General features: G+C 44.2%; 3 protein-coding genes and 2 long non-coding RNA genes across 9 annotated transcripts in view; 2 read left to right on the top strand and 3 right to left on the bottom strand.

Annotated features, from left to right (window-relative positions):
• The window catches only part of LOC128896555 (protein kinase C-binding protein NELL1-like), a 79,370-nt gene extending 73,279 nt beyond the window's left edge, over nt 1–6,091 (bottom strand). For both annotated transcript variants that reach the window (XM_054159922.1, XM_054159930.1), the window contains exon 1: nt 3,484–6,091. In XM_054159922.1, coding sequence (XP_054015897.1) covers nt 3,484–3,805 — 322 coding nt within the window. In that variant the 5' untranslated portion in view covers nt 3,806–6,091. The remainder of the gene's footprint in view (nt 1–3,483) is intronic.
• Nucleotides 598–1,782, top strand: LOC128896747 (uncharacterized). 2 transcript variants are annotated; one of them, XR_008462087.1, is made up of 4 exons: nt 598–714; nt 791–1,023; nt 1,112–1,210; nt 1,301–1,782. It is a non-coding gene; the product is annotated as an uncharacterized LOC128896747 (long non-coding RNA). The 2 variants fall into 2 exon arrangements; XR_008462086.1 differs by having other exon boundaries at nt 1,112–1,216.
• A 1,733-nt stretch (nt 6,092–7,824) lies between the features above and the next one.
• LOC128896740 (uncharacterized) lies at nt 7,825–12,491 on the bottom strand. Of its 3 annotated transcripts, none has more exons than XR_008462084.1 (4): nt 12,265–12,491; nt 9,053–9,145; nt 8,762–8,974; nt 7,825–8,054 (listed from the first exon to the last, which is right to left on the bottom strand). It is a non-coding gene; the product is annotated as an uncharacterized LOC128896740 (long non-coding RNA). The 3 variants fall into 3 exon arrangements; XR_008462083.1 differs by lacking the exon at nt 12,265–12,491 and adding an exon at nt 10,929–11,888; XR_008462082.1 differs by lacking the exon at nt 9,053–9,145.
• Nucleotides 12,492–12,649: 158 nt separating this feature from the next.
• LOC128896682 (uncharacterized) lies at nt 12,650–15,242 on the bottom strand. The gene is made up of 6 exons (XM_054160057.1): nt 14,984–15,242; nt 14,744–14,909; nt 14,451–14,668; nt 14,208–14,375; nt 13,955–14,133; nt 12,650–13,846 (listed from the first exon to the last, which is right to left on the bottom strand). Exons 1-6 carry the CDS (start codon nt 15,091–15,093, stop codon nt 13,707–13,709), a joined length of 981 nt encoding a protein of 326 aa, XP_054016032.1. The 5' UTR covers nt 15,094–15,242; the 3' UTR covers nt 12,650–13,706.
• Nucleotides 15,243–16,118: 876 nt separating this feature from the next.
• LOC128896654 (WD repeat-containing protein 18) lies at nt 16,119–17,842 on the top strand. Its single transcript, XM_054160015.1, has one exon. The coding sequence runs from the start codon at nt 16,256–16,258 to the stop codon at nt 17,519–17,521; it is 1,266 nt and encodes a 421-aa protein (XP_054015990.1). The 5' UTR covers nt 16,119–16,255; the 3' UTR covers nt 17,522–17,842.
• Nucleotides 17,843–21,952: the final 4,110 nt, after the last annotated feature.

The raw sequence follows: 21,952 nt of genomic DNA, 5'->3' as shown, positions 1-21,952 counted from the left end.
TTATATTCGCTCGGACTCCGCATTTCCTGCGAAACGGAGTGATCACCTTTCCGCTGCCAACAAAATTCCCCCGCGAGAACTATCGTGCGATGCTTTTATATTTCGACTAATGGACCCTCTACCCTCGGACGATTCGCGACGAATATCCGAGAGAAACGGCGCAAAACCTATCCTATCGGCGCAATTGCTCGCCCCGAAGCTCGAGACAAGGAGACCGTTAGAACTCTTCCTCGAAAATATCTAAATTTAAGAAGTGGCACCACCGTTTCATTCGATACGATTCGGTCGTCGTAGTCTGCCTGTTTCCTTGTAAATCATGGAAAAAGGCGGACGACGAGGTGGGCGAGGGGGAGGGGAAGGGGCGAAGGGGTGGGGTGGCCGAAACAGAAAATAAGAGGGACGGGGCGAGGGGAGGATCGGGGGATAGAAATAGACCGATAGATGAATAGAAGAAAGACGGAGCGACTCGGGGGGGGGGGGGGGGGAGAGGAGAAGGAGGAAAAGTGAGGGCCGCGAGAAGGGGGGCGGATGGGGGGGCGAAGGAGGAGTGGTATGCGAAAAAATACACTCTTGGCACTTGGCTTCGGCAGACGACGAGATAAATAGCGCGCGTGGGTGCGGCTCGGCGATGTCTACGGGCCACACGCCACGTTTCGACCGGAACGAGTCAGCCACGGAAGAAGAGGGACGGACGAGAAAGGGGTGGAGGGCACGGTAGGGAAAGGAAATCACGAGTAGGGGGTGGGGAGAAGGGACAAAGGTGTTCCAAGAGAAAATATCTTTTTTTTAGTTTCTTTCTCTTTGCTCCTTCTTCTTCTTCGTCTTCTTCTTCTTCTTCTTCTTGGAAGCCGGTGTTTCCGTGTTGTCGGAGACGCGGGGTGCCCTATGGACACGCTCGAACACGAAGAGGATAAACCACGGCGTGTAATATTTTTGCGTCACTATTCATAGTTCTGTTACACGGTGGTGGTGCGAGCAGACGTGCAGTCTGAATGAATCGGTCGAAATTGGCACCGGCGTGTGGTAAGTTATAGATTCAAGAGTAAAAACAGTTAGCTGCTTTGGTTTCAAATGGTGAAGCGGAACTAACGTTCTCCGGGTCTCCTAACAGGGATCGTGGTCGAGGTTCGAGTGTTCATTTAAGAAGGAAAGATGGCACAATGTCATTTCGAAGATGGTTATGTAACGAGTACCATTCCTGTACATTGCGGTAAGGGTGAGTGAAGTGACTTAGACGGTACGGTTAGGTGTACCTAACCCCTAAAAGGCTCCTTTTTATGTATGTTTATAAATGATGTAGCAAAAGTGACACCAGAATGAAAGGTACCAGAACCCGTTTCAATTTCAAAAGATACAACACGACCGAAACTTCGGGTCCTCCAACCACCTGGGATAAACGTTCGAGTAGACGTTCGTTAAAAATTGAATAGAAATCCTCAAAGAAAACAGTCCATCAAGCTCGACAAATTAAAAATGGCCTCGGGGGTGCCCAATTAGGAAATCAATTTTCTGTTTCCCGTCGCGTGCCATTCGTTTAAAAGAATAAAAAAATCTCGATACCGTCCAACGATTTGCAAAGATTGATTAGACCCCAGCGGACCAAATCTCGCGCAACAGTTTCCTCGACACTGGATTTTGACGCAATGCGTCATATGGTTACTGTCAGACTTGCCACTTGACTGTCCTACGAAAAGAAGCCGACCTAAAAAGCTGAATGCACACCTAGTTCCAAAGCGCGCAAATCGTCCGCAATTAGTGTCCCGCGTATCTTCCTCCTCATTAATCTCTCCGTGCCCACCCAGCCGTCCGCCCCTCCCGCCCTCGCAAAAAAGACACGCCGTTCCCGTCGTATCGAAAAGAAGAGACATCAAAGGATACGTCGTGACGGGGGCAGGGAGGAAAAGAGACGGCGCGCGAATCGCGAAACAGAGCAGCATTTTAATAATACACGTATCTGCATGCTCGAGTGGACACGTTGCAGGCGCCTCGCCGACAGCACGCCCGTGAATATTTGTCTTATTTTCGAGACGCGCGGGAGCTGTTTACTTTTCGCGTTTCGATTGGCGTGCCTCGCGTTTTTTTGCGGATGCCAACCCTGAGAAACTTCCAAGAAAGGGTAATTCAACGGAGAAGCGGTGAAAAAAGAGGAAGCTTGACGACTCCGGTCAACGCGCTTCGGTGAGGTCTCCGGAGACATTCCTTTGGAACAAACGTAGGTGTCTGACCTACGATTGGTGGATGAACAGAGCCGAGTACATTGGATCCTTAACGTGGAATCATCGTTGAGTACAGTGGAAGGAGCAGTTTAATTATCGCGATTAGGTCTAATCCGAGCTACCAAGACTTTAAGTCTGAACTGAGTAGTCTGTCTCAGATCCTTGTCATAAATCGACAAACTAAAAGATTTGATGAGATTGAAGCAAGAGTTATTTGTAGTAAGTCTTGCATAATCAATTATTATTTCAGGTTCTAGCCAGTCTCTATTAATCCAATTTGGTTATCCTATCAGAGTGACCGAAAGTGATCGCATAGTTTAAATTGAAATCTAGTCTTATCGATACTAAACCTCGATGTCCATTGGTCACGCTTGGTTATTCGAACAGACTACTAAGTACAAGACGGAGGGACAGTATAATAGAGGAGTAAATCTCGCCGAAAGTAGGTCCAGTACCACCCACCATTATTTCACATCTAAATCTTATCTAACCCTGCGCCCATTGATCACGCTTGGTCAGAGGCTACCGAAAGGAATCGTTCCCCACGATATGGAACGATAGAATAGGCACAAGAAGTCGGAGCTCGTCTTGCCGAATCTAGGTCCACTATCGCCCACCGTTATTTGATGTCTAGAACCGATTTAGGTACATGTGTCCTAAACACAACCTCAATGTTCAGCGATCACGCTCGGTTAACCTCTCGAGGGCCACCAAAATCAATTACTCGCGAGAGAATGATCAAATTCAGAGGTAACTTGGATGCAGAAAGTAGGTCTCATCGAGACCGAACTTAATAAACCGAGGCGCTAGAGAGAATGCCTTCGGATGATTTCAGGATCAGAATATTCGAAAATGATTACTTTTCCAGGGCATCATTTCTAGCTCTTCGTATCACATGTAACTCTCCCAATGAATTCATCAAATTGAATATAGGAACAGAGTCTTTTAGAGATCAGGTCCGGTGACTTAAATCTGGTGGACTCGGTTCTGTGACGATTAAGGGATTCGAGTCTTCAGTGAACAAATTTTGTTCTTCCTACTCTTCTGTACCAGAATTAAACGAATTGAGTCTGGTCGACATACAGTTTGATTAACCGATTCTCGTAACAATTAAAAGGTTCAGACCTAAAGTTTCCTTGACAATTCAAGGATTCAAGTCTTTCCACTCAGCTGTATGACTACGGGCATAGAGCCCCAGGCAATCAAAGGACCGTAGCCTTGTGACAATTAAAGAACTCGAGTCATCGAGGTGTACGTAAGGACTTACCAGGAGAGACGGCGAGTGCGAGGAAGGCAGCGGCAGTGGCGAGCAGGAATATCCTAACCGCATTTCCGCCGGCTCGTCTTCTGCCTGGCCTTTGACCCGCGTGACATGAGGTGCTGCAGCAGACATCCGCGGACCGCCTTGGTTGAACGTCGAGGACGACGTATGCCGGTTCCTGTCGCGGGAACAGGAGTTCCTCCTCGGCGTCGGCGTCCTCGGGGACGCCGGTCGTCGTGGCGCCGCGTCGACGTGGTGATCGCGGCTGCTGAAGGTCGCTGGCACTGCAGCTGCTGCCGGTACGGTCGATTGCCGGACCGTAATACATGGCCTGCAGGAGCGACGACTGCCGTGCCACCGGGGGCTGCACTCGTCAGCGTATCCTTCTCCCAACACCCTGGTACGCAACCGGGACTGCACCTGCGGCGTCCTTACCTACGACACCCAGCGATCTAGACGTGCCGCTGCTGCGAGGCATCACCACGAGCTGCCGTCGAGATCTACCGATACCACCAGCACAACCCCGACGAATCACTTCTCCGTTTTGCCTCGATGCCTCTCTTCCTTCGTCCGACGATCGAACCGTCTGCGGGGATGGTTAGACCCCGACACTGGCTTCGGTGTTCGCGTCTATCGACGGTAACCGGGATCAATTCCCGACCGCGGGATTCGACCGTGTTCACCTGGACGCGAAACGTTGCCTTGTCACGTCGCACTGAATTGTTTATGGTTCAGCAGCACGCGAGCGCGTTATCGGCTCTACTGTTCTCCGGGACAGGTCTTCATCTTCGTTCTTTTCCCAACCGAGTGAAAAGAAAAAAAAAAAGAAAAGAAGAAACCGCGGAAAAAAACAGGGCGTCCGGAGCCAGACACCGTGCACGAAGGTAGGCCCCAGGACGACGACCCTAGAAAACTGTAATCCTGTCCCCCGGTGCGGCAGAGTTTTCCCTGCCCCGTCGAGGATCGGTGTGCGTAGCAGGGAAAGCAGACGAAATTCACCCTCGACGAAAAGTCGACTTTTGAAGAGGAGCCACCGCGTGTATTCCGGCACTCCTACGGCGCGTCGACGTCGGAGGGAAGGAAACCCTCTAAACGAAAGCGCGCACGCTATATTACCGGCGACACGTCGCGCGCGTCAGTATACGTGCGAGAGTGTGTGCCGCGTGAAAGGGAGGAAGGGTTCGTCGCACTCTTTCCTTCCCTAGCCCCTTTTTTTCCACCGTCCTTGAATTTTCCCCGCGAGGAACAACCACCAACAAAAAAAAAAAATCCCGTCACCACCGCGTCACCGACCACCTTCTTCTTTCTGCGTTTCTTCCTTCCACGGCTCGTGCCTCTTTTAATCCTAACGCTCGATGAACAACGGCAGCAGCAGCAGCGACCGGCTGCGGTTCGTGTGTCCAGCGCGCCTGGACACTACCACCGTCCGGTAGGAAGTGTCGACTGCCACGAGGTGGACACCTCTGCGAGGCTCTGCCAGCGGCAGCAGCACCAGCGGTGGCGGCAGCAGCGGTAGCAGCACTGTGCTGGTAGCAGTGGCGGTAGTAGCGGCAGTGGCAGCTGCAGCTGGTGCACCGGCGCATCCGCCTGCACCGAGCATTCGTGCCGCACGCCCTCCAGACGTAACGACGATCCTCGACGAGTCTGATCCTTGCGACCGATCCACGGCTGTGCGCTCTCTTCTGGTTCGCCCGTCACGTCGTCCCTTCCCTTGGCTTTTATATTCTTAACCCCCGAAGTTACGAAACCGTCGCGCGAGACCTCGCCGGCTGATCCGTCGCCGTGGACACTTCGACGTAGACTGACTGACTCTAGGTACGAATATACGCGCGTTCGCGGACGGCGCCGTGCCACGGCAGCCAGTCGGCTAGCGGTGGCAAAAGCAGTCGGAGGCCCCAGCTCTAACGAGACCCCGAAGTGGTGGTATCCTCGTCGCGACCGCTGGATTAGCAGTGGTGCAGTTCGGCTACCTCCGTCGCGCGTTCGTACAGCACGTCCCGGACTCGCGCAGGCGGGTTTCGTTGGCGAATCTTCTCTTCGAGGAGAGGACGTGCTGCGAACAGAGGCAATAGCGGCTCTGCCAGTTAAGCGAACGCTTTCGAGAAACGACTTGCCGCCAGTGGCAGCAGCAGCGCCGCGACGCGCTCTCGCCACGACGTCGGGACACCCCCTCGATACCCCGCCGATGCCATCGGCCTGGCCCGAAATCGATGCCCCGCAACGCGACGTCTCGAAACCACCCCCGCGACCTGTGCCATCAACGAACACCGCCTACCCTCTTTCTCTCGCTTCGCCCCTCTCTCTCTTTCTCTCTCTCTCTCTCTCTCTCTCTCTCTATCCCTTGACGTTCTACCCTATCTACTAGGGCTTGGGAATTCTTCTCCAATTTTTACTTTCCCGGCTGTTACCCAACCTGGAGGGGGTGTACTATCGGTTTAAATATTAACCTCGCCATTTTTAGTCGCTTCGGGAATTATCGAATACGATTGAAGAGTAATGTTACCGTTAATTGTTGTTTCAATAGGTACTCGAATACGAATTTATTTAATTAAACGAGTTGGCGCAGATATAGGAAGTTTTATTACTCGAAAATTATTCGTGGAATAATCCCAGCCCTCGGATCCGCACCTATCTGTTCCAACGCGTATACCCGAGCGTACGTTTACCTTCGTCGATGAACGGATACGTATTCTCTTTTTACAGTCCAGTGCATGAATGGTGTCCCATGAACGACGGTGTCGAGTGACACGGATCGATTGCGGAAACTAATAGCGTGCATCGATAGAGAAATTATCATGGAACTGGTGGTGCCTAAAAAGGGTTGAATTTCTTCGTTCCTTATGAATTACACTCCCGATTAAAATATCGTACCAAAGTGGTGTGAATCGGTATTTACGATTAGAATGATGGAAAAATAAATTCAAAATAGAACTTATCGCGTCGAGTCGAAGGAATATCGAAATTTCACAAATCCATATTGATTTGTGGTTCGGTTGGTAGGTACGCCCACAAACACTTTATATTTGCTAGATATACTTTTGAAAGCATTATTACTGCGGAACGCTATTATTCGTGCTGTAAGGCTGACCGCAGCCCATAAAAATTTACTGCACCTTTTTCCTCATCTCCCCGTTGGCACACATTTCTGAGTGCATGTAAATAGTTTCTTTGCATAACTATTTCGCAAAACTTCGCGAAAGTATACTCCAACTCAAATCGAAGAAAAACTCCTCGTTGGAAAATATGACGCGATTGAAAAACGTCCACAAATTATTACTACAATTTTAAAAAATGTCGCGAACATTTCCTTCGATGCAATGTTGAACTCTGATTACTTCGAAACACCAGAAAAGGTAAAGAACCAAAAGGGTCAAACTTTGACCAACGGTACCCTCCGCTAATACCAGCCGGAAAAATAAAATTCCCGATGAATTGGACCTCCTACCATCGTCCCCAAAAGCTAATTTAAAATTCCTCTCCTTCCAGCCCTTGCACCCGTTAACTCCGAGGTCCGACTCGCAGACCTCGTCGCTCCATCTCGAGAACAAACGCCGAAAATCCCATTGTGGAACGGAAAGACGGAAGACCGAGGAGTCAGTGCCCCGCGAGGCGACCTATCCGTTTGAACGAATGTCGCGTAATGGCATGGAAATCGTTCCACTGATCCGTAAAACCTTATGGGACCGATAAGACGGGTCGTCGCGGCGGTCGCACGACGGAAGAGCCACTCCTAACAAATTTCGTGGAAACGTGAAAGCGGGACGCGACGCGTTCCTTCCTGAGTCGCCTTGGAGATGCTGGGAGCAGCGGCGAATGGAGTCAATAGACTCTACGTTGCGGCAGATGTACGTATCGATTTTGGAACGTTGATTCGCGCGTGTTCCAGAACGATACCGTTGCCCTCCGCAGAGGGAGAGAGATGCTGGCCGAGTCTCCTCGAGATCGGCCAGGCCAGTCGCCTGTCTTTCCTGGGTAGCCGTGACGTTTACGTTACCAGGAGGTATGCGGGACGAGACAGGGGGTTTCGAGAGCACCTGGAGGCCACTGGGTGGCCGGCGTTACCCTCGCCAGGTGGTTGCAACTTGTTGTTGCGGGACCCCGCGAGCCGCCCAGGCCCTCCTCTATATGCCTCCTTTCTCCACCTTTTGCCGCCTTTCACCGTGGAATCGTAACATTCGCGCATTTGGGCTATTGACGGTCCCCCGCGTACGCTGGCATCTTCTGGTACGAGTAATCGATAGTGTTTTGGGTGGGAGAGATCTGGGAATTCCGTGTGGTGGTGGTGGTTAGGGATGTAGACTTTGGGGTGTAGGTCCCCAACTGTAGCCAACGGTTAGCGGTGTCTGATGCAACCAAATACTGTATTTCTTATTCCTGGAAGCCTAGGACTTCACAATAATTGAGGTGCGCTATGTAAAGCCATAAACTTCAGTTGCGCTGTGAGTAATGCCTTCGCTGGATGGTTGTGACTTGCTGGTACACGCGAGTCGCCTATGACCCTCCTGCGTACCTCCTTTCTCCTTTTGTTGTCGCCTTAGCTTGGACCGTGGATGGTCTTGATATTCTGGCATCTTCTCCTACAAGCAATCGATAGTATTTTAGGTGGGAGAGGTCTGGGAATGTATATTAGTGATTAAACTTGGAAGTGTAGGTCCCCCAACTATCACCAATGATAGTCTCTTGCCTCCTCTTGAAAGGCCTCTTTGCAAACGAACAATAAAATTTTCCAATAATCTCCAATTTGGATCGTATCGAAACCTCGGGTGACAAGAGGTAGATTGCAGTAGTACTTCAGAAGTAGGTGAACTACGGTAGAAGTTCGGAAACGGAGAGGACATCTGCAGTGACATAACAGAAGCGAAGACTGCAATAATAGCATAGAAGTCGGGAAGTCAAGTACAGTGTTAGTTCAATGAGGTGGATTTATCCAGCGGGTACTTCAGAGGTGAGCTACGGGAGTTCAGAAGCGGAAGGCTAGATACAGCGATAGACTTTACTAGCACTTCAGAAGTAAGGAACCGAACTACAAAAGTACACGAAGAAATGAGAGGATGAACTAGATGAACTCCTCTGGTACCTCGGAACTGAGGAATCGAACCACTTCAGAAGTCAGAAGAAGGTGGAGTAGTGCTTCAAGGATAAACTCCTGCAGTTGAGAGGTTGGTGATAGTTGAAGAGTGATAGAACGTAGCTTGGTCGAAGAGGCGATTTGCACATTAAAGGAAGAGAGTTCGTGGAAAGACACACGCAGCTGCGTTCATGGATCATTTACGTTGCCCGTTACCCTTGGCTGTGAGGTGATACGTCCTTCGGACACGACCCCCATTGTTCCTGGGTGAAAGGAATACGTGGACGCTCGTGTCATGCGGACGATCTTCCACAAAATAAAGGATCCTCCGTGTGGTCACCCTTCGCGTGGCACGCGCCACGATCCACCTTTCTTTTCCTCGGTCAGCCAGCCGTCGCCTTTCAGATCCTCCAGGATAAGGAATCCACCCTACAAAGCGGGGGGGAATTCTTTAGAATGTTACGCGTACTTTCAGCGAAACAGAACGGTCGGCGAATCCTTGGACACCTTTGATGTTTCGCCCTTAGCTACGGTACCTCTACCGACACATTTCGGTCTTGCATTATTATTTCAAATTCGCATCCAGCGCTGATGTTTCGACTGAAAATTGGAAAAAAACTATTATTCTTTCGATCGGGTTCGCGTTGCAATTAACGGAGTTCGATAGGTATTCCGTTTATGATGGAATTTCATCTCTGAAACGATATTTCCAAAACAATTTCCGAGCGATTTGTTCACGATGTGGAATGCGGGGGATGAAAACAGTTAACTAATATAATCAGTGAAACTTTCGGGATGATAGAGAATCCAATCTCTTCGCGACGGGAAAAAGAAACAATGCGTGTATTATTCGCCAATGCACCCCGCTGGTTAAACACGCCATCATATTTCGATATCGCCGTTTCACCGGGGGGTGTTTTCCGAAGCCGCCCTTGAGGATTTAAAGAAGCTGGGACAAATGGCACCCTGCGTTGCGTCTATTGCGCAACCCGGATCACGATTCCCGAGCATCAATGATTGAACGTATAAAGGAAGACGAACAATGGGCTCTCGAGGGAGCAGGTGAAAAAACTCGCAACTCGCCCCACGTTACACCACCCATAATTAATAACAAGCTGTATCATTCCTCGAAACGGGCTCTTTTGATGCTAAAAAGAAATAAGTAGCTATCCACAATAAAGAAATATGTATTAGGAGGACCAGAACGTAATGTCGTTTTTGCGAATGTCAATACTTGTTTATCATTTATCTTCTCATTGTATACCAATTTTAATCGATCAGGTATTGAAAATTTGCACACCAGGTACCAAAAGGTTGTTGATAACGAGAGCGATTACATAACTGATTGAAAATAAAAGCTTGTTATAAGTGTATTTGTTTGAATTTAATGTAAAAGGTACGACGTTATTTTCTGGTCCCCCTAATAGTATCAAGCGAGTGATAGTAAGGAGTACATTGAATACGGGGGAAATAAAATAGAAAAAAAAAACGCGAGGAATAGATATAAAACTACTCAAAACGTTCAATTCATTTTAAAGTGCAACGGATGACCAAGAAACCTTACAAAAATTCTGATGAGGATATTAGTTTAGAGAACGGAGAATTAACCTTGTTCCTTAAAGGCAAGCTTCGAGAGCATTTTCAACGCCAGGCTCTTCATTCATCCCGAAAGGACGATGAGAAGGAAGAAGAAAAAAGGCGTGAATCTTGCTCCAAGAACGAAACGAAAGTCGAAAAGAGGGGACACCGCGTCCCTGTGGGTTGGACGGGCAAGAGGTGGGGGGGGGGGGTGGCCGATACAAGTGGGACATTCAAGAAAGGGGTTAGGTCCCATACGGTGACAACGGCAAAACTCGAAACGACGTCGCCGGACTTGGCTTCCGGCCATTTCCCAGCTATCGATCCACGAAGCGTTACGACGAAGCTATCCTACGTGCAATTATAGGTGTATCGTGTGTATAATACGACCCTGGTACGCGCATAGCCGGGGGCTAGATCACAAGGACGATCTCCAAAATTTGGCCGCCTAACTGGTGATCGCAATGACGGTGACCGCGGCACCGTTATTCGGGACGACTGCTTTTCTTTTTTCCTCGACATTTAATCCTACCCAAAGATCAGCTCGAACCAGGCCAATAAGTTGAGCTCTTTATGTCCCATATTTTTTAAAATATGAGAGAAAAATATTTTTGTGCATTAACTTCGATATACTATCGCATCACATCATTCTAAGATTGCGATAGCAAAATGATTTTTTGTTTACTTTTAATGAAACAGCTTCTATTGTTGGATGAATTATTCTGTTGAAAATAAAGTAAACAATTGGTTTCCGATATCCGAAAAATCCGCAGTTTATTTATAAATATATGTATTCCATACTTACACAATTATTAACTGCGAGTGCCTTAATCTAACCTATTCACTACTCAACATGTATTTTAATATCGAGTGACCCCTTTCGTAGTAATTGTAAACAAAATTAATACTACCCGCGTTGAGTAATTTTCACGGTATTTCTAAAATGAGAAAGACAAAATATTTCGATTAGAGTCGTCTGTTCCCTGTAACATATTTTGGTGAACTGGTGTGTAAGAAATACACAGTTCACCCACCCTACGAATGCAACACAACGGTGCGTTTCCACGTATGCGTGGAATCGATAACTGGGAATTAGTCTGACAGGCTGTCTGCCAGAACCATGTACGTGCATCTACGCGAAAAACCTTACCAATCGTGTTAAAGTAATTATATAGCACAGTTAATCAAGTTACATATCTCTCGCGTGCACTCATTACCGCCAACGAAATTGTTAGATCAATATCGTTTACCAATTCTTTGGCCCCTGTCAGAGCTGCGTTCTCAACGCGAAACTATTTTTCCCAAATAACCCAAGGAAAAGTCGCGCAAGACGGTCGATAACGTCGACGTTTCTGTTACCGAGTCGATACTACACGTGCCAGAAATGAAATCAAGTATTCGTAGATTTCAACATCACATTGTCGTTAAAATCCACGGAGAACAACTTTTAAAATCAAACCACTCCCTAATGTTTTCTAACACACATGCGTCGCTGAATTTATAGTTCTATAGATACCTTCGATTCGCGAGAAAATTGATTCGTAGGAAGAAATCGATTTCGGTATACAGAGTGTCCCAAAAATGTTGTAATACCTCGAAAGGGGTGGTTCGGGAGGTGATTTGAAACAACTTTTTCCTTAGCGAAAATGTCGTCCGAGGCTTCGTTGAGGAGATATTAACAGAAAACGCCGACCAATCAGAGCGCGCGTATACCGTTGGAGCGGCCGTGGTAGCGAAGGCTTCGCGCTAGGCGGCCGCGCTCGTACGCGAACAAGTGACTCGACGTGCATCGAAGGACATTGACGCGGCCGCTTAGCGCGTAGCCTTCGCTACCACGGCCGCACCAACGGTACACACGCGCTCTGATTGGTCGGGGTTTTCTATTAATATCTCCTCAAATAAAGCTTCATTTTCGCTACGGAAAAAGTTGTTTCAAATCATCTCCCGAACCACCCCTTTCAAAGTGTTGCAACATTTTTGGGACACTCTGTATTCTAGCTTCGATATATCGTGCCACGTACATCGTATGCCATCGTATGCCATCGTATGCCACGTGCATGATGAATGATTGTTCGAAACAAACAACTGCTCCTGAAATTGGGTTATCGTTGCCAGTTCGTAAATAAAAGTTTTCTGTTTACCTTTCCGGTGGCTCCACCTAATGACGCGAAGCATCGTTCTTTGTGGGGTGGAAAGAATATCAGCGTTACCGAAAGACGAACCGACGAACAAATGGAAATATATCCACAGAAACTGCGCAACGTAAGCCAGTACGAGGGCAAGATAAATGGAGGATCGTTGTAGTCGGTACCAAGGATCAATATTTCACAGCACACAGTCACTAATACACACCATAAACATCAAGCGTTCTTACCTCGACTGTCTTCCTTGCGTCGTTGCCACGCATCGATTCTTTTTCGATTATCGATTTGACGATAAAATTGTGTCGTCGTAAAATAATCGCAGAATCAATATTCATCAATTAATACACGTAATTTCAACGTATTTCTTTAATAAAATATAAATAAATGCAAAAAACACTGTACATTTGTTTATATTTTAATTAATAATGTTATTTTACTTGACACACAATTTCGATCACATGTATCGAGAATCGCACACACACGATTAAAAGTTCCGTATAACACTTCATTTAATTCGTAAAAATTAATTATTTTGAAACTGTACGGTTAAAAGTAACCAGTTTCCAAAGTTAATATTAATTATAGAACATTAAAAGTTTGTATTTAGTGATATCGATATTATCGACTGACTCTTGTGTACCGCGAGTGGCGCTTGAATCAGTGTTCGAATATACCGCGCTTTTTTCACATCGAGAATGTGCTTGGCATTCGAAGTTCGTCTTGTGCAGCGACAGCGTGGGTTGATTATTTATAACAAGTGATTAACAAGTACCGAAGAACACTAAAACGTGCATCCTACATAGAATATGCAAGCATTCAGCCAACAAACGGTAAAGTTTTTCAATATACGTTAATTACGAACATCTTGATTAATTTTCCTAAACACTTTAATGGAACACAGATTTCTATTTCACATTTGCCATTGGCATAATACAAAATCAATTGTAAAAGTAGTTTCAGATACAAATTCAGATACAAGATACAAAACTTACCACATAATCTATGTTTCTTTTGTATTATCATTAATTGCACGACACTTGGAAAACTTATTTGGTTAATAAATTTGTCAAGTTGGATAAAACGATATATTGCGAACTTTTATAATATAATATAAATGAAATGACTGACAATTAGCAACTGCTTGATATTATTAGCACCATGTCAAGCGATCTGTTATAAAGTGCAATATAAATATAAACTTCAGTGTATTATAGTATACTTTACGGTATTAAAAATACCTTCTCTTTAACTGACCTATAAATATTCATTCTTGAATATTACTTACAACACGTTTAATTACAAATAATTTCTTAAAAGTTTAGTATTGTAATATCACCTCGTTTATCTTTTCGTGGCAATACGTTAGCTGAGACTTGTTGTTACATTTACCGCAAGAACATTGCAGGTTTTCAATATACAACTCGAATGAAGTATACATTTCAATTGAAGAAATCAGCTACTTCTGCTAACTCTCTCGCTCGTGCTTGATGGTGTGCCCAGCGATCCTCTGCAAGTTTGTCACTTAGTCCCCACTTGTCATGGTAGATACGTTTTCCACATGTAGGACACTTTTTACCCCCTATAGAACAAAATCATTTCATGTAATAATGTTAAAATAGAATCATAGTGCGAAATTATTTTGAAAATTAGTTAATTCCAATAATATTTCGAAAAATTATTTCCATACCATGGAATGGAGGAGTCTTCATGAATGTCACAAGACATTGCAAATGAAATAAATGCCCACAATAAAGTCTTTCTACGTGCATATCTGCATTTTCGTTGTTCTCTGCTTTTTCTGGATTCTCTGGTAGACATAATTCTCTGCATAACTGACAATGTTCTTGTGGTAAAGTCTTTACAGCTCTAGATGAAAAAAATTCGAATTAAAAATAGAAGTAGCATTTAATAAAAAAAAGAATAGTGATAAATTCTAGTACCTTATAAGAAAGGAAGTAACTGTATTTAAGGACGGCGATGGCGTGAAAGGGGTTTTCTGTAATTGCTTTTTCAATGGTGCCTCTACGCACTGTCTAGCGAACTCTCTTCCTTGTCCCAAAAAGTAGCGTGTAAATAATGGAGGGAAATTGGAGTCTGCATCTTCTAATCTAGAATAATTATAATAAAAGTTTAAATTCAGTAATCTTTCATATATATAAAAGTTACTCATTGGTTACACATACTTTACGCAAGCATTTGGGTAGTCATCTGGTACTTCAATTTTGGCTTTGAAGTAATACAATCCCTGCTGAATCTTTAGGCCGATACTAGAATATTTCTGTTTCAATTTCAATTCGTCGTCATTTTCTAGAATCTTCTTTAAGGCAGAAATTTCATCATAACAGCATATCAAAGGATTCTCATCAATGAAGTTACGGATTAATTTTAATATTGGAAGAATCTGTAACAACAAAATTCGTATAGTGTTAGTTTATGTAGCAAATTCATTACTTCTAAAAGATTAAAGTATTTATACCTGTGCCTTGCCTAAGAGTTTCTTGCATTCCTTCTCGCAAACTTCTGTTAGGCCATCCAATAACTTTGCGGACAGAGTTTTACTTTTCAATTCTATTAACAGTGGCGTACGTGGATAGTCCTCTGGAAACTGAATGCACGCAACAATCGTTTTGAACGTTGTTTTCCTATGGATTTAAGAATGTTTATAATTCCACAGATTATTTTCACTTCACGTAGGTGGTGTTAGAAACAAACATACGTTATTTCCACTCGCACCATTGTGCGCACACAGGAAACGAGACGGCTACCGTCGACGACATTTTTACAGAGTTTTGATACTTCTTGCAATTCATCGTCGATAAAGCCCATGAGAAAATTGAGACTAGTTTGTTTACGTGATCTAGCACTTGTCGGTTATATCAGCAAATCGGATCGGATATTTCTGGGCTTAACATAACATAACCAAACCAACACAGGAAGATACGAAACCGCTACTTGTTACCACAAATTAGGATTATGTCATGCGATCACGATCAAGGTCGAACAATTCGAGCTTCCTAGATCCGTGTTTTGAAACGCAAATCAACTAACCAACGTTATTAGTTAATTTAATAACACAGAGTGTGTTAAGTACTAAAATTTAGAACAGATAAAAAATTAATGAACAGTTATAATTAACGATGCTTTATTTTGTTTACAATAATAAAAGCCACACGAACACTATACAGTGACGATCACGTCCAATCATCGTGCAGCATTTATGTAAATACAACAGTTGCATACAATAGTGTGTTGTTGCATAATTGACATTATTATACGCTTAATCATTGCCTTTGACTAATGTGTGTTACAAGAATAAAAGACAAGTGCAAGTTTATTTTACCTATTTGATCAATGTTTATGGCAGAGTTTTATTTGAATTTTATTTGCAGTATTGCATTCATGATATTTGCAGTATTGCATTCATGATATTTGTTCAATGTGAGTATCGATCTGTTGTGATTATTTAGAGGAAATGAAGTATTTAATTAATTTTTACCATTTATTACTTTAAAATTTTGTCCATGTCTGATTCGAGGACTCCAAAAACGTGCATTTAGAGGTAGTTCTATGATCACTACACTCTATGGAACAAACCTAATCTAGACGGTGATGCTAGGTTGCGTTCTACACGCATGCCCAGCTAAAAATAGCGAAGTGCCTAATATTTGAATACTGATAGTTTGTAGTAGATTTAGCAATTTCTGCGAGATAAAATTTACAGTTTGCGTTATATAAAACTACATGTCTGTTTCAGACATCTCCAAATAAACTTTTTAAAAATCAAGGAGTCAACGATACCCGTTTCCACTCGATTGAAATACTTCCCTGACGCGCACGCGCAGTAAGTATCCATCAAAATCTAACCTCCAGTAACACACGTGTGTAAATTTCAAATTGAGATCGACGGTAGTGTTAGTTTAAGTAAAAATAAGTGGACGTGAACCATGTGAACAGTTAAGTATTTCCAAGTATACTAAAGAAAATAAGAATGTCGCGAATCGCCGACACAAAGGAAGTGATAATAACCAGTGACAGCGCCGGAGAGCACTGGAGTGCCTCCGTGTGGGATCCTCGAACCGGTTCATCGTTATCGACCTACAAGAACGCGGGCGCCCTGACGCACGGAACTCTTCAACTCCTCAGCGACAGTTACATGATAGGAGCTGATATCACGAAGCCTCGAATATACGTTTGGCCCTTGAACAACCCAAGTCCCGTGCCTAACCTAAGATTAACAACGCCTGGAAAGGTAACAGCATTGGCGTGCACCCCGAGCGGTGCTTACATGGTAGCAGCAATCTCCGAGAGACTGTTTATCTGGCAAGTTTGCAACGGTCGATTGCTGGCCAATTTATCACAGCACTATCAAACCGTGAACTGTCTATCGTTCAGCAAAGACGGCTCGAGCTTCGCCAGTGGGGCCGAGGACGGTCTGGTGTTCGTGTGGAGCTTGTACCGCGTTCTCAACGACGAAAGAGCCGCCCCTCTTCACGGATTTTCTCATCATTCCCTACCAGTCAAGGATCTACAATTCGGCCACGCTCGAGGCAGGTTATGTTCCGTTTCACTCGATAGAACGTGCAATATTTACGAGCCCAACAGCGGGCTACTGTTGCTCACCCTAGTGTTCGACGTGCCCCTTACGGCGGTTCGCATGAACGCGCGCGAAAGCGACTTGTTCGTCGGCTGTACCGACGGGAGCGTCTATCGATTCAACCTTCACGAACCGCCACGCGGTATCGAGCATCACGTGCAGGTCGGGAAGAACAATTCCGAAGGCGTGATCTTCCAGGGGAATAAATCGACGATCGTGGCCTTATCGATATCGATAGACTCTCGTTATCTGCTCACTGGCTCCACCAGCGGGGAAGTTCACGTTTGGGACATCGCCAGCAGACAAATTCTTCGAACGATCGATCACAAGGGACCAATCACGGCCGCGTTCTTCGCGAAATACTGTGAGAACTTCCGGGTCACCGAGCTTAAGCCGCGCTTGCAAGTATCCAACCTGCAGAGGATATCGGACGATACCGATGGGAAGCAGAGCTCCTCCATCGAGGTGATCTCGCGGGATCGAAATCCCGCGGATGTTTTGAACTTCGACGCTTACGTCGAGAACGAGGCGGCTGGATCGGATGATCCGTCTTTGCGTAATCTGCTCGAGATGAGAGAAGAGATCGAGAGACTGAAGAAAATCAACGCGGCCATTTACCAATACAGCGTGAAATGCATTCTGGATGGGACGGATCGGTGAAACGGAAACTGGGATTTGCCCTGACTCTTTTCAACATTGCGAGTTTATTAACCATTTGCGCTGTAACTGTCCCCCCCCCCTCTCTCTCTCTCTTTCTCTCTCTCTCTTTTTTATCGACCAACTCTGATTTTATTCTTATGGTTTTCAGAGGGAATATCATAATATCATTTGTATACAGTACGATACTTTTTCGACCTTTATCTCAAGTATTATAATAGTTTTGCTACCTTTGAACTGATCTTACAGTGCGGAGTGTTAATTACTACATCGACGCGTTTTTATATGGATACTTCAATAAAGAGTACCTGTTGTCAGCTATAACGTGTTTCTCAAACTGTGTTCTTTGATGTATCGAGGAAAAAGAGGCGCGCATATTCAATTATATTTTTACCTTTTGCGCCTGTACCTTTTTCTCTTCGCTTTTATTTTATTCTGCGCAATTGAAAAATCGATCGCGTTGGTATTGTGCCTATTGATTGTATACACATTCGATACTTTCAAATGTGACATTGGTGACGTCGGTAATTAAATCTCGAAGTTGTGGGCGAACGAACGGCCCGCAGTCTTTTCCGACGATATTTTCTATGCTTTCGCCTCTCGACCTCTTGCAACGAGTGTTGTATGTTTCTTTAGGAGGCTGATCGTGATTGTGACAAACCGGCTAACGGCGACTCGGTTCGCGAATGCATTGAAATATGAGTTTTATGTTATTTATTACGGTTAAATACACGAAATGCAAATTTAATATGATCGACCTTTTTTTTACGAATGTTTTTTTTTACGATTTATTGGAAGTCCATTTCATAACTGAAAATTATTAATGAATATCCATTATTGTTGAGCATGTTTTATTCATTTTTCGTACTGGTGCTACGAATATCATGTTTTACAAAAAAAAAAAAAAAAACTGAACAATTTATTCAGAAAACTTGCTCATATCTCCGATACTTTTCAAGAGTGCTTAGGAGGTGGAACTTTAGAGGGTAGTTTCACTTTTTAAACTTGCGTTACTGCAACTAAAAAGAATACGTGTCTACACACCTGCAAAGTTTTTAATAAAATCAAGAGGGGAGACACAGTGGGAAGAGAAATTTCCATAAAATTTCTTATTATTGATAGATCTTTTCTACAAGCTTTGTGAAATCTAAAAACTGGAGAACGTTAGAAATTAAATTGCTTCTAATACTATTCCAAAATGATCGCATGGTCTTTGATCGCGGTGTCCCGAAAGAACGCGATTCGAGTGAAAAGGAAGGAATATAAATGCGAGAGAGGAGAGCGGAAGGCAAGTCAAGGGAATAAATAGTTTCAGATTTCGCAATATCGAGGAGGAAGCGGTCGAAAAATATAAGCGATATTGGAAAATCTGAAAATTTAACCGTATCGAACAGAAAAAGAAGTAAAGTAACGCGTTCCGGTAGTAAAATAATCGAATACGTTCTTTATAGAATTGCGGGCTAAAAATAATTATTGTTGAATGTAAACGGAAAATGATACGATATTCTCAGGACCATTGTTTTAAAACATTTTGTAAATGTTTAAAATATGTCAAAGTCTTTATTCAAATTAAATTAAATTCGCGCGTACAACGGAGGCATCGATAATACACCTAACTTGTTTAAGAGGACCGAAACCCGCTGGCGATTAAAATCGATAGAATTAATATTGGATTAAATAAAATCGACGAGTATGGAGAAAGGGATCAGTAACGTATACAAATTGTTCGACGCGATTGACACAACCAAATTTTCAAGTATATATTTAATTTGATTGTACTCGAGAAACATTATACTCGTTAGGAAACAATCGATACGTTCATTAATTAGTTCTGCTATTATTCGAAACGATTACTCCGTTTCATATATTTTGTTTCCAATAGTGGTAGCCGAATATTGAACTTCTGTTCTGTGGTCGTCCCTTTCACGCCATATACATACATATGGTTGGTTGTATCATATATCCGGATTTCATTATATACGGCAGTGGAAATATAGTCTAATTATTATTTGAAAATTGTGGGAAAATCATTATTATATTCTACGTATTGATTCTATAAGGATAATTGTAATTGACTATTGATATTTTTAAATATCCTCGAGAAACGTACGCTTTTCTTACGTTTATGAACGCACAAGTATAATTCTGTTGAACGATTTCTGCGTCAAAGCGTAGTCGAAGCTTCATTTGTTCCAGTTCCGAGCTAATATTGTAAAACATGCCGTGATTTTGGTCGACACGGAAGAAAAACGGGATTAATTATTCGCCCGGCATTAGTCACGATCATAATTCCCACGTCGGGTAATTTCACGTTACCGGATCATGGGATTCCGTCGTATTTTTCACCATCGCCTCTACAGCCTCATAAACAGCCACTCGTATTTTACCCTGGCCGTAATTGCGTTAGAAAATAAAAATCCGTATACGGTAATTTTAAGAGCGACCCAACCCTTCACTTGATCGAGCATTTTCTGGTAAAACGCGGACGCGAGATTGAAATTGTTTCGACCGCGATAATAAGAGAAAAAACATTCGGGGGAACGCGCGGGAATGAAAATGCACGTTGCGCAACGATGTTCTTAACCTTAAATCTTGCGGAGAAAATGACGTAAACGTAACACAAAAGTGAAATAATCGGTCGTTTGTTACCACCTCGTTAGAAAATAGAGAGTTCAAGCTTGGCAAGAATCATTTTTTTGTTTGTTTACTTGAAAAGCAAACAACGGATTACGAGTCCAACTCGATTTAAGGGCTCCTTTCGTCCACCTTTCTTGCCATAGCCATTATACAAGCGCAGACAATGATCCCGGCGAGTTTTTATATTTGCACAACATTCAAGCCAAATAAACGCGAGAGGAAACATTGTTTCGCCCGTCCCCTACCCCCGAAAAGAAAGGAATTTCTTGGAAAAAGAAGGGAAGCTCGCCATTTCTTTGTCATAAATTTGTTTCATCATGTGCTTACAAGCTCCAGTTATGGGGTATCTTGCCAACTTCAACGAAACTTTTCATTGTGCCTAACACAATGATTTGTGAGCTCCGGCGCACTTTCGAGAAGAGTAGAGAAAAAAGACATGGAGTTTAAATGGGCGCACTGGCTGGCGAGGAGTCGACTGGAAGAGCTAAGCAACCCATCCCTATCTCGTTCGTTAGACAGGAACGAAGCGTTTCAATTTTCGAGCACATCGCTCCGCGGACTTGCTCCCCTTTGAATACTATATTTACAAGCTGTTGTAATCGGGAAGAAAATGGTTCAACGACGTTAATGCAAAAATCGGTAGATTCCCTCGGTTCACAAAACAGAATCGCTACCAAGTTCGCATTCAAGAAACGAACGCTGTATCTGAAAAAATGTACACCCTACACTTGGAGAAACGTTAAGAAGTCCTCCTATAGCGCAGTTCTAGAAGAGATTTATGTGTAGAAAAATACATAAATGTTGTTAGAATCGGGCCTTTGAGTACAGGCTTCGGCTGTCTTCCAACCAGGGCATCGTGCTAAGTAAACCCGCGCTACAAGTCCGCTTAATTAAAACGTAACATGGAATGATAGATCTTAAGCGTTAAGTATGGCGCGTATCAACGCAGTGTCCTCGGCTCCTTTGTATTTAAATGAGACGCAAGCCTTAGCGCGCGAATGAATGCAAATGAGGTGATCACGAAAGTGTTCTCGTATGTCGGAATTAAATTAGGCCTAAGGCGGCCGCCCGAGATAGAAAGGTTTGCATGGAAATTGCCCTCGCTGAAGGGAGCCGACGTTGGAGATGGCCTCGTCTGTCTTTCATTTCTTTTTCATCGAGAGCACGCGCTCGTTACACACTGATCGTTTCTTTTCCTTCGATACTTTTATTGCCCGCGGCTGGAGAAACGCGAGTATATCGATGGAAGTGATACAGAATCAAAGTCTTGTTTTTCACCGGACCGCTACGCGGTAAGGTACCACCCAAGTCGAATCGATACCCGTTTGATATTCTCGCAAAGCTATCTGGGCGTATCAGTTACGCGCAAAATGAATGTAAGCGTCTATTTTCATGGAAACCAGTCGACGTAGACGGAATACCACAAAGGTCTGGGAAATTATCAATTCGACGAGCGGTATGCACGATTGTTTAGGTACAAACGCGGCAAGAGCCGGAGGAGTCGAGCTTTGGAGGTACGAGGGGCTCGTTAGTGGTCCACTACGGAAATTCAAAAAATTAAGAGAAATGATGGACTAAAGAGAGATGGTTGTAAAGTCGTGAGTGGTTAATGGAAAACTGATAGAGAAACTGATCAGACAGGAACAAACATGAGTAATACAGATAGAAAGCACGATCAAGTTTTACTATTTACATAAAAGGAACGATTGGAGTGGATGAAACGCATGCAATGAGAGATAAAAGAGTTCCTTGAAGACCAAGTCAAACATGGTCATACAAGAACAAGCCTGAGTAATG

The sequence above is a fragment of the Hylaeus anthracinus genome, unplaced genomic scaffold (genome assembly GCF_026225885.1).
Source record: "Hylaeus anthracinus isolate JK02 unplaced genomic scaffold, UHH_iyHylAnth1.0_haploid 0, whole genome shotgun sequence".
NCBI classification, from domain to species: domain Eukaryota; kingdom Metazoa; phylum Arthropoda; class Insecta; order Hymenoptera; family Colletidae; genus Hylaeus; species Hylaeus anthracinus.
This window is presented reverse-complemented; position numbering and strand designations above follow the sequence as displayed.